The 15183-nt window shown below is 40.8% G+C and overlaps 1 protein-coding gene across 1 annotated transcript in view; it reads left to right on the forward strand.

Annotated features, from left to right (window-relative positions):
• Nucleotides 1–15183, forward strand: part of LOC145995052 (A disintegrin and metalloproteinase with thrombospondin motifs 3-like) — a 101169-nt gene that overhangs the window by 29796 nt on the left and 56190 nt on the right. The window contains exons 6-8 of the mRNA XM_083131583.1: nucleotides 7275–7388; nucleotides 9621–9753; nucleotides 13541–13710. Of these exons, the coding sequence (XP_082987709.1) occupies nucleotides 7275–7388; nucleotides 9621–9753; nucleotides 13541–13710 (417 nt within the window). The remainder of the gene's footprint in view (nucleotides 1–7274; nucleotides 7389–9620; nucleotides 9754–13540; nucleotides 13711–15183) is intronic.

The raw sequence follows: 15183 nt of genomic DNA on the forward strand, positions 1-15183 counted from the left end.
CACAGGAGGGAATTCGTCCTCTGAAAGAAAACATTGATAAAATAATTCAGTGTAAGCCACCCACTAATGTTGGCGAATTGAAGTCATTTCTCGGTATGGTCACGTATTACGCTTCGCATCTGCCAAACCTAGCTGACTGTGTTGCCAGTTTATATGATTTGTTGAAGAATGGGGTACGCTGGTCATGGACAGATGTTCATCAGAAGGAATTCCAGGATGTTAAGGATCTGCTATCTAAGGACTTAGTACGCACAGTAAATGATCCTTGTAAGGACTTATACCTGATGTCGGATGCATCTCCTACAGCTACGGGAGCAGCCATAATGCACAAAATAAACGGAGTCCTAAAGCCTATCATGTGTATGGCCGGTACATTATCCGCTGCGGAAAGCAACTACACTCAATTGGAAAGGGAATCACTTGCATTAGTCCGTGGAGTCAAATACTTTCACAAGTATCTCATTGGACGATATTTTGTTGCGTTCTCCGACTCGAAAACCTTTATCTCACCTGCTGGATCCTAGAAGTAACCTGCCTGCTTTAGCCATCAGCAGAATCAACAGATGGAAGTTAGTATTGGAAGAATATGACTTCAAAACTGTTTACACGCCTCATGTTGAATTGGCTGATGCATTGTCTAGAATTTGTGTTGCAGATGATCCAGTTCGTGATTATTATGATGATTTCGCATGTCAGTTGACAGCTGAGCCGGTTGTCCTTAATGTTATTGAATCTTCGGTGTTGACGCGCATTTCGCTGGAATCACAACGTGATCCTGAGCTTTCTAAAGTCTTCGAATATGTTCAAGGGAGATGGCCACAATTCATCGGGAGAACAAAAGGTCATCCTCTGAGAAAAATATTCGACAGGCGATATGATGTCCACATACAGAAGGGGTGTATTTTCGTGGGCGAAAGACTGGTCGTACCTGAATCTTTTATCCAAAGTGTCCTATCTCTGTTGCACAAATTCCACCAGGGAACATGCAAAATGAAGGAAATAGCTCGTTCATCGTTCTTCTGGAACACGATGAACGAAGATATTGAGAGGGTTACGTCTTTGTGTGACACATGTTTGCGATACAATAACAGGCCCAACGTACCGGGTACCGCATTCGAAACGTGGCCTATTGCATCGCAGCCTTTTGAGCGTGTTCATCTTGATTTCTTCCATTTCTCAGACATGAATTTCCTGTTGCTGGTTGACGCATATTCTCATTGGATATCTATATGGAGAGTGAAAAATATGCAATTTGATACCATGATTGGTTATTTAGATGAATTTTCTTCATGCTTAGGATATCCGAAAACCTATGTTACAGACAATGGCCAACCATTTGCATCTTCAGAGTTCAACTCTTATTGCTCGAAGAGGAATATCAAGCTTCTTCACTCAGCTCCGTACACCCCCCAATCAAATGGTCTAGCTGAAAGGAATGTTGGGGTGGTGAAGAACTTACTAGAAAAGAACTTTTCAAATCGTTCATGCATCACGTTGAGAGAGATGGACAAGTTCGTTCTTGAGCTTTTAGGCAGATTAAGGAATACTCCAGTGCACGGGTATAGTCCAGCAGAACGTTTGCTCAAGTTCCGGCCAAGAACAGACATTTCCGCTTTTGACACGTCTAATGGTTCCAAGAATCAGCCTATTAGTCCCGTTCCGTTTATGCTGGGGGAAAAGGTACTTGTGGAACGTCACAAAAAACAATTCAGCCTTGGATCGAAGTACAAAATTGGCGAAATTGTTAAATTGATGGGCCGGAAGATGGCGAAGGTTATTGTAGATAATGACATGATTGTTGTTCATCTCACGAAGATTAAGAGGTATCCCGACAAGGTTAGAGAAGACACCTTTGTCCGAAATCAAAGTCGACGGCACAGAAACAAACGTATTTATTCTTGGTATGAGAAGTGTGCGTGTTAGAAATAGACTGTTATCAGATCCTGATTTGATTTTGAAAAAGGCAATAGATACGGCCATGTATCTCAACGAGCTAGAATTAAATGAGGGAATTGTTAACCAAAGTCACTCAAAGAATGCTGTGGAATATTCTGAAACTCCGACTGAATTCACTTCGCGAATACAAAACAGGTACAAGGGCAATCTTGGAATAAACTTCAGTCGTATTCTTTACTCCATTTCCTGAATTACCGAAGAACAGAGAGAACCCAAAACTCAACGTAACATTGGATACCAGCGGCGCTGTAATCAACAAATTCGTTCTTAGATTTTCCTTCTGATGAACATCTGTCCATGACCAGCGTACCCCATTCTTCAACAAATCATATAAACTGGCAACACAGTCAGCTAGGTTTGGCAGATGCGAAGCGTAATACGTGACCATACCGAGAAATGACTTCAATTCGCCAACATTAGTGGGTGGCTTACACTGAATTATTTTATCAATGTTTTCTTTCAGAGGACGAATTCCCTCCTGTGAAAGAGAATGGCCCAGATACTTCACATTTTGCACAAAGAACACAGACTTTTGTTCATTTATGCGGACGCCATAATCGGAGAAAAGATTCAGTACCTTTCGTGCGTTATCATTGCACTCCTCAAGAGTAACTCCTCCTACTAAAATGTCGTCTTGGAAAATGGAAACCTTGTCTACACCCATCAATATCTGCTCCATCGTGGCTTGGAAAATGGCACTGGCAGAGTTTACTCCGAAGGGAAGCTTCAACTGTCTGAATAACCCGAATTCCGTGTTGAAGACGAGGACCTTCTGAGCCTGCAGAGATAGGCGTAACTGAAGGTAAGCCCTTCGAAGGTCAAATGAAACGAACCAACTACAACCAACCATCTTGTTGAAGAGGTCCTCTATTTTAGGTAACGGATGTCCCATCTTCCTAAGTTGCGGATTTACAGCGATCTTGTAGGACACACACAGCCTTAATTCACCGTTTTTCTTAGGAACAGCAACAAGAGGAGAAGCCCACGATGATGATTTGATAGGTTCAATTACTCCGTCACTAACCAACTTCTGTAATTCATCCTTGACTGGTTCCTTAAGCGAGTACGGGACGTCGTAATATCTCTTGAACACTGGTGCAGCATCGTCTTTCAATGGCAAGTCTATCTCGAAGCGCTTGATCGACTTGGACATGTCACCATCAAAAGGTATAGGAAAATCTTTCCTTAGATTCGCAACCAGTTCCTTTATTGCTGATGATTCAACAGTAGTTGCAACCATCTGAGGAACATGTGAAACAAAAATGTTTCGCCATTCAGGCATGAAAATGTCAATCCAAGACAAACCCATAATCGCACGATTCAATTTTGTCTTTACAACAATCATATCTAAGTTATGTTTCATTCCTTGAAATACAACTTCAACGTTAACTTTTCCTAAAACACCAAGATTATTACCATTTGCTGCTTTCAAGATGATAGGAAAATTGTGTATAGTGCAACCTCGCAATGAAGACTCAAATTGTCTACTGTCAATTAAAGTATAGACAGAACCTGTATCCACTAGGAATGTAATCTTAGAATTGTTGACTTGTAAGTCGATAAACAACGATCCCTGTGTATGCCAAACAGATTCACTTTCTTTAGTAACGAAAGTAGTGAAAATTTCTGGACACTGAGCGTAACATTGGATACCAGCGGCACTGTAATCAACAGACTCGTTCTTAGATTTTTCTTCTTGAACATCTGCAAATTTGTAATCTATGAGAATGCACGGCACATTAAAATCTGAAAAATTTGATTGCTTGAAATTGCTGTGATTGTTTGGTACAATCGTAGGTTTTGAATAAGCTGGAACATTGATAGATCTTTCATTGATACGTGTGTTAAGCACAATGTTTGTGTTAGAAACCAATTTGTTTTTGCTAGAATTGTTATATTCTCTCTTCTTGCAGGCTGTCATGAAATGATTTTTCTTTTTACAATATCTGCAAGTAGCCCCGAAAGCTGGGCATTTCCCGTTAGGATGAAAAGAATTACAATTACCACACGGTTTACCAGAATCATTGTTTGATTTGTTACCAATATTCCTTGTGTCAGTTCTATTTTGTCTGATTTTCATTCCAAGATTGCCCTTGTACCTGTTTTGTATTTGCGAAGTGAATTCAGTCGGAGTTTCAGAATATTCCACAGCATTCTTTGAGTGACTTTGGTTAACAATTCCCTCATTTAATTCTAGCTCGTTCAGATACATGGCCGTATCTATTGCCTTTTTCAAAGTCAAATCAGGATCTGATAACAGTCTATTTCTAACACGCACACTTCTCATACCAAGAATAAATACGTCGCGACACATTGAATCGATGAGATCACCAAAATTACATTTTGAGGCCTGCTCTTTAATTTGCACAATGAAATCAGGAATGCTTTGATTATCTTTCTGTTTAATAAGAAAAAACTTATGCCTTTCAAGTACGAGATTCTTCTTGGGCTCATAATGGCGGATTAATGTTTGTTGAATTTGAGCAAGACTGAGCTCTGATATCGATTTAGGTTGTATGAGATTGTATAAATCAGCATACGTTCTGTGCCCTATTGCTGCTAATAGAACATGCTTAGCCTTATCATCGGGAATGTCTGAAGCTTTGCAGAAATGCTCGAATCTATCGAAGTATTGTTTAATACTTTCCTGCTCCCTGCAGAATTCAGAAAATTGAGACAAGTTTTGCATTGTGTACAGAGATTCTTACCTCCAACAGACAGCTTGAAGAACAATCATAAGAAATATGTAAAATTACGAGAAGTAAGTATCAAATGAAGTTTCCAAGATCTTCGTCGCCATTGTTGAGTTTGGGGTTCTCTCTGTTCTTCGGTAATTCAGGAAATGGAGTAAAGAATATGCAATTTGACACCATGATTGGTTATTTAGATGAATTTTCTTCATGCTTTGGATATCCGAAAACCTATGTTACAGACAATAGCCAACCATTTACATCTTCAGAGTTCAACTCTTATTGCTCGAAGAGGAATATCAAGCTTCTTCACTCAGCTCCGTACACCCCCCAATCAAATGGTCTAGCTGAAAGGAATATTGGGGTGGTGAAGAACTTACTAGAAAAGAACTTTTCAAATCGTTCATGCATCACGTTGAGAGAGATGGACAAGTTCGTTCTTGAGCTTTTAGGCAGATTAAGGAATACTCCAGTGCACGGGTATAGTCCAGCAGAACGTTTGCTTAAGTTCCGGCCAAGAACAGACATCTTGGGTTCACTGTATTCTTCGGTAATTCAGGAAATGGAGTAAAGAATACGACTGAAGTTTATTCCAAGATTGGCCTTGTACCTGTTTTGTATTCGCGAAGTGAATTCAGTCGGAGTTTCAGAATATTCCACAGCATTCTTTGAGTGACTTTGGTTAACAATTCCCTCATTTAATTCTAGCTCGTTGAGAACAGACATCTTGGGTTCACTCTGTTCTTCGGTAATTCAGGAAATGGAGTAAAGAATACGACTGAAGTTTATTCCAAGATTGCCCTTGTACCTGTTTTGTATTCGCGAAGTGAATTCAGTCGGAGTTTCAGAATATTCCACTGCATTCTTTGAGTGACTTTGGTTACAGTGTACCAGCAATAAGTGATTAGGATTGCAGAGAGATGGCGTGCATGTAGGCCCAGCAGCGCCCTCTCTTGTGTAACCGGAAGGGCCAGTGTTACGCCAAGCTCAGTCAGTGAAGAGCCATCAAACGAAGTGGAAACGTGAAAGCAACTGCTGGTATACCTCGTCGACGTCAAAGGGTGCAATATCAGCATGTGAGTGTGTTCGAATGGGGCAGAATGAGCGGTCTCTGGGAAGCGGGTTTGTCATACCGTGACATTTCGGCTCGTACAGGGCATGCTGCTACGACAGTGATGCGTGTGTGGAGCCAGTGGATAGAAGAGGGTCGTACACAGTGACAAGCAGGTACTGGACCACGCAATGTGGCCACAGCACGGGATGACCGCCATCTTGCCCGCATGGCTGTAACTCACGGTACAGCTTCATCCACAGTATTGGCTCGACGCTGGAGCAGTGCAACGGTTGTGGACCTGTCTGCGTGGACGGTACAACGATGTCTGCTGCGGGTTGGGCTGGTGGCACGCATGCCATTGCGTCGGCTTCCATTGTTCAGAAACCACAAACGCCTCAGACTGCAATGGGCACGTGAATGCCGTCGCTGGCATGCTAAGTAGCAAAATGTAGTGTTTTCGGACGAGTCCGCTTAAACTTGTCCTACAGTGATGGCCGCATAGGTGTTAGACGCTACCGTGGTGAACGCAATCTGGCAACCTGCATTGTTGAGCGGCATAGCGGACAAACGCCAAGTGTGATGATTTTGGGTGCCATTGGACACAACATGCCATCTCCCCTCCTACGCATTGAAGGCAATCTGAACAGCAACCGCTACGTTTGGGAGGTTTTGGAGCCCGAGGCACTGGCCCTCCTTCAGGCAACTCCACATGTCATATTTCAGCAGCTCAATGCCCGGCCACATGTGGTGAGGAATGTGCAAGCCGTCTTCGAAGCACGACAGTTACCACTGCTTCACTGGCCTGCACGTTCGCCTGACATGTCACCCATCGATTATGTCGGGTTGATCGGCAACTTGTTCGTCATGGTCCTCCAGCAACCACTGTTGATGCTTTGTCTACTCGTATACAAACCGCGTGGAGGGAGATTCCCCAGGAACATATCCAGGCCCTCCTTGATTCCATGCCACGACGTGTAGAGGCTCTGTTTACAGCACATGGGGGCTTCACACCATACTGAATTCTCAAGGTCAGAGATCATATACAGGTCTGTAACTCTAATCATTTGTGTATTGGCATGTACCAAATCTGTGGTATAAAGTTCATTTCAATCATACGTTTTCTTCTTGGTGTTGCAATTTTCACAAACAGCAGTGTATTTGTATGTTATTTTTCTTTTCCAACTGATACTGCTCTACCAAGAGGAGAAGACCCTCTGGCTCTGTTGTGGAATTTTCAATCTTAAGGTAACGGTAGCAGGGTGGGCTATGCTATCAGTTGATTGCCATGTAATTCTCCTCCTATTGTGCGGCGTTCTTCAACATATAATCGTCGCTTTTAATCAGGGCCAAGTGTTTCTGTCTTCATGAAGGGGAAAGCCGGAAGCATGGGCGTAGAATTTAAAGGTGATTCAGTGGTGAAAAAGCGAAGCGAGAGGGGAAAACAAATGACTGTTCACTTTAGTTCAAGAGTTGACCTGGTCTCTCTCTTCTTGGTACCACTGTTCCATTTTTTTTAACAAAAAAAATTCATCCTAAATCTCTTGTCTTCATAACACTTCTTAATCAACTTTCAGGAGATGGGGATGTTTGAAAAATTCCCCGTCCGCCACCACGGTGACACACTTGACGTCCAGACTCCACGCTACCTTTACGATGGACGAGCAGTGCCGAATGGAGTTCGGAGAGGGGTAAGTCGTCAGAGAATCTCGACTCATGATTTCTTACTGGAGACGGCTCATATATTACACCCGGTAGCCCCTTATACGACCTAGTCCAATTTTCACTCAAAGAATTGAAACAGTATGAAACAATTTCAAATTAATTTGGATGAATGAAAATGGTTGACTGGCAAGAGTCATTAGAACAATTATAAAACAATGCAAATCCAACACCTCTTGGTATTTTACTCATTATAATCAGTATGTATGTATGTAAATGTATATTCTGTTTTCTGTCTTTTTTTTGTTGTTGTTGTTCTGGCCTGGGTATCGGTGGTCTTGTAGGATGCCCCTTCATGAATTTTCATCTAATTTACATTCATCCTCATCGTTTCGATTAGCCAAGAATGAAAGATGAACTGAAAATAAGAAATACATCTCTCTCTCTCTCTCTCTCTCTCTCTCCACAAACAAACAAACGCATGAACATTTTGGTCAATAATATTTCTTTTTTTAACACAATATATTTTATTAAACGTTCATGCCAGGTAGAAAACTAAAACAACAACATATAATATTCTTACAATAGAATTCTTGTAATCATAGACTTATCATGGGAAAACAATTAGTTAACTCTAAGATCTAATGCATGTATCGAGAAAAATTAATATAATTTATTGTTGTTTGATGTGTGCTTTTATTGGATATATATTTTTGCCACCCTTAGAAGGCAGAGACAAGGAGGGCAGCACAGCACCTTTTTCAAAATTGTACTGCACTGTCCAAAAATCACTGTTTCAACATCTAACTGTGACATTCTTATCTATGACGAAGCAGTCTTGATTCAAATCATTTGTACAACGGGTTGGTGTTGAACTGAAATTACATATTTGAAATATGTAATTTTTCTCTAATATTCACTTCCTAGGAGAGCTGTGTCAATGTCTTGTCCCTTCATTTCCGTATGCCCATGAATATGGACAGACAGCTCATCATTTAAGTTCCTAGGAATATGTTGTGATTTCTTTTATAGCCATTTCAATTTTCAAGCATACATTTAAGAGTAACGTTTAGCTTGAATCCACAGGGACGCTAAAATCGATTTGAAATGGAAAAGATAATCTTGTTTTGAGTGCGTGGAAGATTAAAATTTTAAGAGGGAGAGAATCTGATGCTGTTGGATATGACGTGTATCTGGTGGCAAGGGAAATTGATTCAGTTAATCCTAGCACTGCAGCTGTTTATGGCATTTTGATTGGCGCTTGGATCGAGATGTTTACAAAACTCGAAATACCCGTGGGCAAGATAATTATATCTGTATATGTGAGTGTGCATGCCAATGTCACACTAGAATGAATTCCATGATGAGTTTAAGAAGAAATACACAAATCTAAAAATCAAATATTTTGCTAATATCAGTTGTTGGGTTTAAAGATGGCGGCCGTCATCGTCATATGTCCTATAACATCCCCCCCTCCCCTTTACAAACGTACAGTGTTAGTTTTGCGGAACAGTATGTCATTCAACTTTTATTCGGGTGTCTCCATACTTTTGGACCACCCTGTATAATAATTATTTCGTTTACTTCGACGCTGTAGGAAATTTACATTGTTTCATATACAGGAGGTCCCATGTAACTTGACAAATCAAAATATCGCTAGAAATATGCATCGAATGAAAAAATGTTCCATATGAAAGTATAATAGTATTGTGGGGGCAAGTCACCTACGCTACAATGAACCCACCCCGCCACCCCAGGGGGTGGGGCAGGGGGCAACTTTAAAGGGAACCCATATTTTTTATTGCAGATTCGAATTCGACGTCTGAAAATACGTAGGTTGTGTCCGACACATTTTGTTCCATTCGTGATAGATAGATGGCGCCGCATATATAATAATAATATTTTCTCATCCTGATTTCATTCTATAATTAAACGAATAGTGGGTATTAACTATTTTTGATTGAAATATTTGAATTTCATTTTTAAATACTTTGTTTGGAATATGATAGCAGTAATTTTGGATATTTTTAAGTGTCAAAACAATCCATGAAGTAAGGAAAAGTGAGATGACTTGCTTAATTGGAAACATCAGCGTCAAACCTGTGGCAGAGTATTGTGAGCCAATTAAAAAAAACATTGTCAAGAACTTTTTCGTTAATACTGATCCTCCTTGTGCCAGTAACTTATTCTAAGGGCCAATTAAGTGTGAAATTGTTGGTTTTTACCATAATTTGAGAATCAAAGGGAGAACATTTTTCCAGGTACTCCATGTGTAGGAGTTTTGATATCCACAACCCCTGCAGCCATCTCTGGTGCGGGCACGCGAGCAACCCTCAAATCTGCAAGACGAAGAAAGGACCACCCCTGGAAGGGACGGAGTGTGGGGTGGATAAGGTAAGGAAGGCTTCAGGAAACATTACGTATACCTGTATTGTGTGATGCTAGGTTACCATAAGAAGGGTTTATTACACTGTTAATTAATTTCCCTAGCTTTCTACTATCCGATAACATTCAGGTGTTTCAGGATCGATTTTGTCTCCACAAAGAAGAAGGAAGAGAAGACGGAAATACGAAGTGAGCAGGGAAATAATGGAGAAGGGGAAGTAAACATTTTCGAATGGGAGAAACAACAAAGCTACCTCAGGGTTGAACATCCCCTTAAGTGTGAAATTTTATGAACAAGTCGCTACTGGAAAATGTAGTTTTCTTTAGCAGAATTCCTTTGAACAAAATTAACTGAAATATAACACCAGTATTTGCCTTCTTTCTTCTTTTGTGTGGTATTGTTTATAGAATTTCTTTCATTATCAATGACAAATGTAAATAATACAATAATACACAAATACAATTATACAATAATACCTAGGTACATACCATGTCGGTATGTATGTACTTCAGATGCAGAATAAATCTTTCTGGTGTGGAAGTCTTTGAAACAAGTGCAACTCAAAATTCGAGTCACGCAAACTTCGATTTTGAGCAACATTAAGGATCTGGTTCGACAGATGCTTAGGTTGACACAGCGTTATATTCAGCGCCTTATGCTGAAATATAAATATATACAATTTACATGCTTGCTTCGGTAAACGGTAAACGAAACGATGCACTGTGCTTTAATCCACCTTCCGAGGTGGTCCAGCTGGGCTCGAAGCTTTGCTTTCAAACGGTGGGAATGTCCAGTTCATGTTCCTGCCATCTAGTAGCAAAAAAATTAACATTGTTCACTGATAGCAAGCGTGTGTTCACAGACAAAAGGTAGTTTTACATATTATCAAGGCGTCAATCATCCTCATCGCCGCGATTAATTTAAAGAGATTGGAAAACCATGTAAAATATATGAATACGGAGGATTGCTCGATTAATATTCACAACAGTAGGACCTTTTAACGAACAAACAAGTCATTACGCGTTAATGTGATGGTGCAGATTTCTGTTGTTTTTTTTATGTTGCCCGTGAGTGGAAAATATGCAACCCAGCTATCATCTCTGAGCGCACTGGAAAAAAAATTGCAATTACCATCCCTCTGGAATAGCCATAAATTATGGAGATAGTTGAGAGCACGGTCATGAATTCTCCAACATCCTGGACCCAGCATCCCGTTGGCTAACCAAAGCGTCACTAACGGGCTGTAATTTGTTCTTGCATTTTGCCACTTGGTCATCGCATTGCATCGTGTGGGAAAAAATTCTGGTCGAAAACAGGAGGATAAGCTTGCACATAGAAAACACAGGGTCTTCTCATACTGAGGTTTACTATTTGAGTTTTAGATTGATTGATGGTTGATTTGGTGTTTTAAGTCCACTTTATGCACAGTAAGGCTAATCGGGACTGGACCTACATTTTAAAGTGGGATCCTAACCACTATGTGCCTCCACTGGAAATCGAACCCTGACCCCTGATTACAAGGCGACGACGCTACCACTGCGCCATCTGGGAGGCTCTTTAGAGTTATTGAGTTATTGTTTGAAGTCCACTTTTATGCATTGAAAACCCAATTGGGACTGGACCTACAGTCCGGCCAAGGGAAACGAAACTAGCTGGAAAGTACGATTCCAAACGCGAGAGGGGAAGCAGGCAGAACCACCAAACCACTCTCTGTGGCATTTTGCTTTCATGGGTTCGCTTGTTGTTTTTTATTACTGCTTGCTGTGTTGTGTTGGCTCTTACAATTCGTAACAAACCGTTTCGAAGTGGAACAAAGAAAACTGTGACGTTTTGGTCCCTGTTGCACATTCTACAAAACGCCCTCGATATAATACACAATGCCATAAATTCCATTCAGTTACTACATTTTCTTTATTATATTTATAATACTATGTATAATAATACCATTATTAGTGAATACTATCCTGATTACTGTTGTTTACATTTGTGCTAATTATAATATTTACTAAGGAGATCAATTTAATTGAATGATCGAAAATAAAGTTACTGGTTTACAAACAAGTTTATCTACTAATGTGACGTGATGAATACCTTCCTGATATATTCTGTTTGCTTATATAGTATATGGATGGCAATTTCTTTTTTCATTCTGTACCCTTACATAATTAGTAAACATCTCTACGTATTTTGGCGGCGATGTTACTACATTTAAAACTTCATTGTTGTTTCCGCAGCAGACGATTTTCACGGAACTCGCTTCCTGAGCAAAGTAACGTCACCCCTATTTTATCAATGAACCCGTCCAGTTAACGCATGCGCAGTTTCGTCCATGGTCTCAGCTAAGGCAGCCAGACAGTACAAATTAAAGTGAGAACCGAACCACTATGTTCCAGGTATCGAACTTGGATCCTCTTGAGTACAAGGCGACGACCTTACCACGGCTCCATCGAGGAGTGCTTTTTCGAGTTAAGGGAGAACATACATGCTATTCAACACCCCATCCTTACCTTTCAAGCACGTTAACGCCAAAGTAGAATGTAGTGATGTTATGACGTCACTTACTTATTGTGTACTGTGCAAGACACGCTGAGAGCACTAAACCTAACCTATTCTCATGTTTGTTTCTGCTGTTAGATGCATACGTGAGTAGGTTAGGCAGGTCAGGTTTGTTGTATTTCCAAGCTGTTATAGCTGTCGCTATCCGCTCGCGAACAGTGGCGGATCCAGAACTTGCAGTTGGGTCGGGTCCAAGGCTGGCATACATTGTTATTATTATGTCGTTGACATAATTCCTCCCATTGCTTAGATAAACTGAACGATCAGATATGAGTGAATTGAATAAACAAAGATAACAAAAATCAATTCTCTCAAGAGGTCTCGTGTTCGATTCCCTTTTGAGACATGTTGTACAGTGGTTCGGATCCAAATTTAAACTGTAGGTCCAATTCCGATTAGCCTATCATGAGCATAAAGATTAATTTGAATTAAACTTTAACAAATATTCCCCAGCCTGATAATTCGATGATACAAGTTAGCCTTCAATAATATAGGCGTGTTTCACCTACGTCACAAACTGTTACATTGTGGCTTCGAGCAGCCATGATTGAGGCCAGTTCTTGTATGAATACAAAATTCAAGCCGGCGGGCGGGAGATACTAGCACAGCCATTCTTCATTTAAAACAAACGTTCCGTTGGTGCAGTCGTAACGAACGCTACGTGGTGGATATTTCCTTAAAAACGACAAATAAAATTGGCCACAAACATGGCGGCTGTGCACATCCTGACGTCACATAAAACCCACCTATTAGGGATGAAAATACCGCGCCTACTCACGGCTCCATATTCAAAACCATTACTTCAACTTTGCCAAGTTTTGTTTATTTTAGGGGTCCCGGATTCGAATCCCGGCCTTGGCATGGATGTTTGGGAGTGTCCATTCATCAATTTCATCATATCATCACTCATCCCCATCTTCGCAAATTAGCCAAAAGTGGCACAAGAAGCGAAGTAAAAATGAAGCAAATAAAAAAAATGGGGATGAGTGATAATGATGGATCATGAAGGGACACTCACAAAGAAAAACCCATGCCAAGGCCAGGATTCGAATCCGGGACCCTTGTCGTCGTAGCGGTGTGATACCCACTCCGCCACGGAGGTTGCCATACTATAATAATCCAATGCCATTTGTTTATTCCAGGATCTTCTACTCTTGAGTAAATAATTTAAGGTAATATTATAAAAAAAATTACTGTTTCAAATTTAGTGCATAGTAATTATATGGTCGTCGCTTTTAGTGGTGCCTGAATGGGTTTTGCGAGGCGGTGGACAGGCGTCGCTTCACTTTTGACCCCGTGGTTCACAATCCAAGGGACGGCGGTTGGAGTCAGTGGAGCGAGTGGGGTCCATGCTCGAGGTCCTGCGGCGCTGGTGTCAGCTTTAGAACAAGGAACTGCAACAATCCCAGGTGACAGAGATAAACATTAATCTTTAATAATTTTCCTATGTTTTGTGTACAGTTGCCGGCAATAAAAATGGGAAACCTAGATCTAATGGCGGCAATTAGGGAGGCGAGGGGGGCAGTTGCCTCCCACTTTTTGCAACTTTTGCTCTCGCACTATGCTAAACCTTATCTGCCAAGGGAAAGTCTCCTAGTTTGTCCCCTAGTTTCGTCAATTTGCCCCCACCCCCCAGTTTTGGAACCCAATCGCCGCCACTGCCTAGATCCTAAAATACTCGCTGCCCTACAAGTCGTTACGCGTGTTGTAGAACTCTTCGGCGTTACTAGAAGGTTCCATTGAACCATTTGCTATTAAAATCCACTTATCGCCATAGACTTAGGCAAAACACACAACGCCTTGCAAGGAAGGGAGTATATCCGGATCTAGATGTATCATTTTCATTGCCGGCGACCATGCATTTCCGTAAAGATAACATCGTCCTCATTGTGGTCACAAATGGCAGACAATGGACGCAATGTAAGGAAAATACAAAAAATGGTCGCCTTGAATTAGGTAGTTTCCTAAAAAAAAAATCAGCAGATATGTATCCTGTTATGTTTTCATTCATATAAATTTACCTTACCTCACAATCCAGATATCAAGGAGTTTTCTTTTTTAAAAAATTAATGTACCAAGAAAATGATTTGTGGTAATGGTTTAACTGCAGATTATTCAAGGGGATTCACTTAACTCGGCATAACCAACAGTTCCCACTGGTTCCCGCATCTCGTGAACTCTTTATCTCCAAAGAGCATGTTTTGGAAATCTACTGAAGTGTTTTGTTTCCTCCCAGATCTCCAGGATATGCATCATCCTAATGGAAACCGAGTTCTTATCCAGGAATATAATTGCAGCTGGAGAACCTGGAGAAATTAATCCTTGCTTGTTTAGCTGGAAGTCTCCTCTCTCTCTCTCTCTCTCTCTCTCTCTCTCTCTCTCTCTCTCCTCTCTCTCTCTCTCTCTCTCTCTCTCTTTCTCTCTCTCGCTTCTGGAGGTATCCAAGATTCCAGCAGATCGATTGCAAAAGTGGCAAGGCTGGGATGGGAGTCAACGCCTGCTTCTAATTAAGGTTAGAATCGTGCAAATCGTTCTTTTAGGGCTTAATGAAAGCGAACGAACATCCCGGCTAGATCAAAAAGCTACGCGCGTCTCTCCCTTTTTTTGCGTCCTGTAAGAACAAAAGAGTTTCCCCTTCGCGAGAAACATGTTTAATTCAAATTTCTTTTGATTTATTATCCCTGATGCCCTTTTGCATTTAATATAAGTTTCTTCCAGTCGTTAAGAGAATTATATGCCTGCTGTTTGAGGGAAAACGGTGTTCTAATGAACATTTTTTAGAAAAGAAAACAAAAGCACTTAGATTCTACTCTGGTTCCCGCCAATATTGCTAGTGACTACTCAGAAAGTACGGAAACTCGAAAATAAATATTTAAATCCAA

The sequence above is a fragment of the Lepisma saccharinum genome, chromosome 11 (assembly GCF_977018435.1).
Source record: "Lepisma saccharinum chromosome 11, izLepSacc3.1, whole genome shotgun sequence".
Taxonomy (NCBI): Eukaryota; Metazoa; Arthropoda; class Insecta; order Zygentoma; family Lepismatidae; genus Lepisma; species Lepisma saccharinum.